Source organism: Branchiostoma floridae, chromosome 1 (genome assembly GCF_000003815.2).
Source record: "Branchiostoma floridae strain S238N-H82 chromosome 1, Bfl_VNyyK, whole genome shotgun sequence".
NCBI lineage: Eukaryota > Metazoa > Chordata > Leptocardii > Amphioxiformes > Branchiostomatidae > Branchiostoma > Branchiostoma floridae.
In genome coordinates, this window is record NC_049979.1 from 20,569,912 (window position 1) to 20,572,098 (window position 2,187).

The 2,187-nt window shown below is 44.0% G+C and overlaps 1 protein-coding gene across 1 annotated transcript; it reads right to left on the reverse strand.

Annotated features, from left to right (window-relative positions):
* On the reverse strand, window positions 1–1,015 carry LOC118414189 (histamine N-methyltransferase-like). Its single transcript, XM_035818095.1, has 3 exons — window positions 781–1,015; window positions 388–643; window positions 1–76 (listed from the first exon to the last, which is right to left on the reverse strand). The coding sequence occupies exons 1-3, from the start codon at window positions 1,013–1,015 to the stop codon at window positions 1–3; spliced, it is 567 nt and encodes a 188-aa protein (XP_035673988.1).
* Between the last annotated feature and the right edge of the window lie 1,172 nt (window positions 1,016–2,187).

Genomic DNA, 2,187 nt, shown 5'->3' on the forward strand with positions numbered 1-2,187 from the left:
TCAGGCGAAGACTGCACTGCGAGTGTCGTGCACTGCGAGTGTCGTGTTTGGATCGATTTTGCTTACTGCTAGTTTTCTGGAATATTTAACATCAATATTAAAACATTAGAACAACAGCTTGTTTTAATCTATGTCGTACGTTAATTATGCAGACTGTAATGTAAAAAAACAACAACACACAAATAAATCCCCAATAGATCAAGGAGGTTTTATCATTGATAGAACCGTTAAAGCCTCCTTGAATTTAGATCGACCACGAGGAAAGTATTCCTTTTTCTTCAATTCTGTGCACTTTTACGGGCCATGATGGCCGTACTGCCTACTTTGAAAAGAATTTTACCATCCACCGATGACGAATGACGCAGAAAATACTCCAAGACTGCCGACCTCATCTTGGGGTGAGCATAGACGTTCGACGTTTGCGTCATGAAGTCGAGAAGCAGTCTTCCCGCCTCCGAATCCTCCTTGTAACACTCGGCAAGGTTGACGTCATGCTCGTCCTCAGCGATGACGTAACTGATGCCGCTGGATTCGAGCGATCGCGTGACGTCACTAGAAGTGCGAAGACACGTCCTCAGACGATCGTTTCCATGTGGAAACCACTTCCAGACTTCATGGTACAGTTTCCCCATGCCTCTTTTGTCTGTAAATATACGTATGCTAGTATGGTTTAAGTGCGTAGAACTGGGAACTGGAATATCTAGAACATGGAAGCAATTTATTGAAAAGTGCTACTTTGTTCTCCAAATTTCAATACAACGTAATGCTTTCTCAGCATACCCGAAAGAATTTTGACAAACAGGTGGCCACCATCAACCAGTTGTTCCCACATGTTCCGCAAAGTGGCGTGGTGATCGTCCACATGGTACAGAACATGTACAGCATGGGCAAGGTCAAACTTCGTACCATCAGATTCAGAGAAATACTCTTCCGCTGTCTGTTGGCGCCAGTCAAACTTGACGGCACCGAGGCTCGTGTCTTGTTGCACCATAGCCTGGAGGATTATGATTGACATTTTAGGTGGGAAAGATGCCCATATACCCGGCTGTGTGGAACCGCAACACATTTACACATCACTAAATTACATTAATGACACGAACTCCTTGACGATTCTAGCATACCAGAATGTGGAAAATCGCTTTCCCTTCAAATAAATAATGTCAAATTGTATGCATGCATAATGATTTTTGAATATATGACACTTCAGGCGTCCAGTTTGGCTGTCAACGAACAGAGGGAATATTCCTAATTCACCCCTTACGGCGGCGTTATCAGAGCTTTTTGGCACACGAAGTAATAGGTGCAAAAATTTAACTGTACATATTCTAAGTCAGGTATTTCATATAAATATTTGGGTTGTTCTAGAGTTATATTCTGGTTTCTTGATGAAGTTCCTGACTAGTATATCACGTTAAGTTTATCACTATGTTTCTTGAATCGAACAAGAACAGGGCGAGGTACAAGTAGATGAGGGTTCCGATATATTTCCCAGACGAGTAACTCTACGTATCTCAACTTCCGATCCCAATATCGGACTGAGTATTGTGGCTATAGAAGTTCTGATCTTTCCACTTGGACATTCCTTGATTCCTTTGAAAATTCGATCCCTGCATTGTGCATTTATTTCCCTAAGTTTTCCCTGAGTCTGCTGCAGGAGCGAAGAACTCGGCAGATCTGCATTATGCCTAGGTTACACATAGCCGAATTTGGCTCCCGAATCTCTCCCGACTATGGTTTAGGAGTGATTCGGGAGCTAGTCGGCTGTAGTCGGCTGGCGTTCGGCTGAGTCGGATGGTGTTCGGCTGGCGTTCGGCTGAGTCGGCTGGTGTTCGGCTGCTCCATCCGAATGTTTTGAAATGTTCAAAACATTCGGCTCTGAACGGCAACTCTGGAATGGGTCGGCTGGTGTTCGGCACGGTCGGCTAGTGTTCGGTTGGTGTTCGGGAGTAAGTCAGCAGTCAAATTAAATCTTAACCACGCCATAAACATTACTGATTTACTCCCAGCTTGTTTCCAACTTACCAATGATTCACCCCAAGACCTTAGACAAATATCTGCTAACTCATTCCCAAGCAAAAAGACTATTGCCAGAACGTAGACGAATCACTCCCGAACTTCACACGACCGACATCCAGCCAAAAACAAAAAGACCCATAAATGCCGCACTGGATCTAACGTTATATGTGA

Bases quoted from the DNA above. Each gene is read 5' to 3' on its own strand.
- LOC118414189 (XM_035818095.1), bottom strand. From the start codon at position 1,015: ATGTCAATCATAATCCTCCAGGCTATGGTGCAACAAGACACGAGCCTC. The intron at 644-780 runs GTATGCTGAGAA...GTATATTTACAG, and splicing joins GTTTGTCAAAATTCTTTCGG to ACAAAAGAGGCATGGGGAAA. The intron at 77-387 runs GTCGGCAGTCTT...TAAATATTCCAG, and splicing joins TATGCTCACCCCAAGATGAG to AAAACTAGCAGTAAGCAAAA.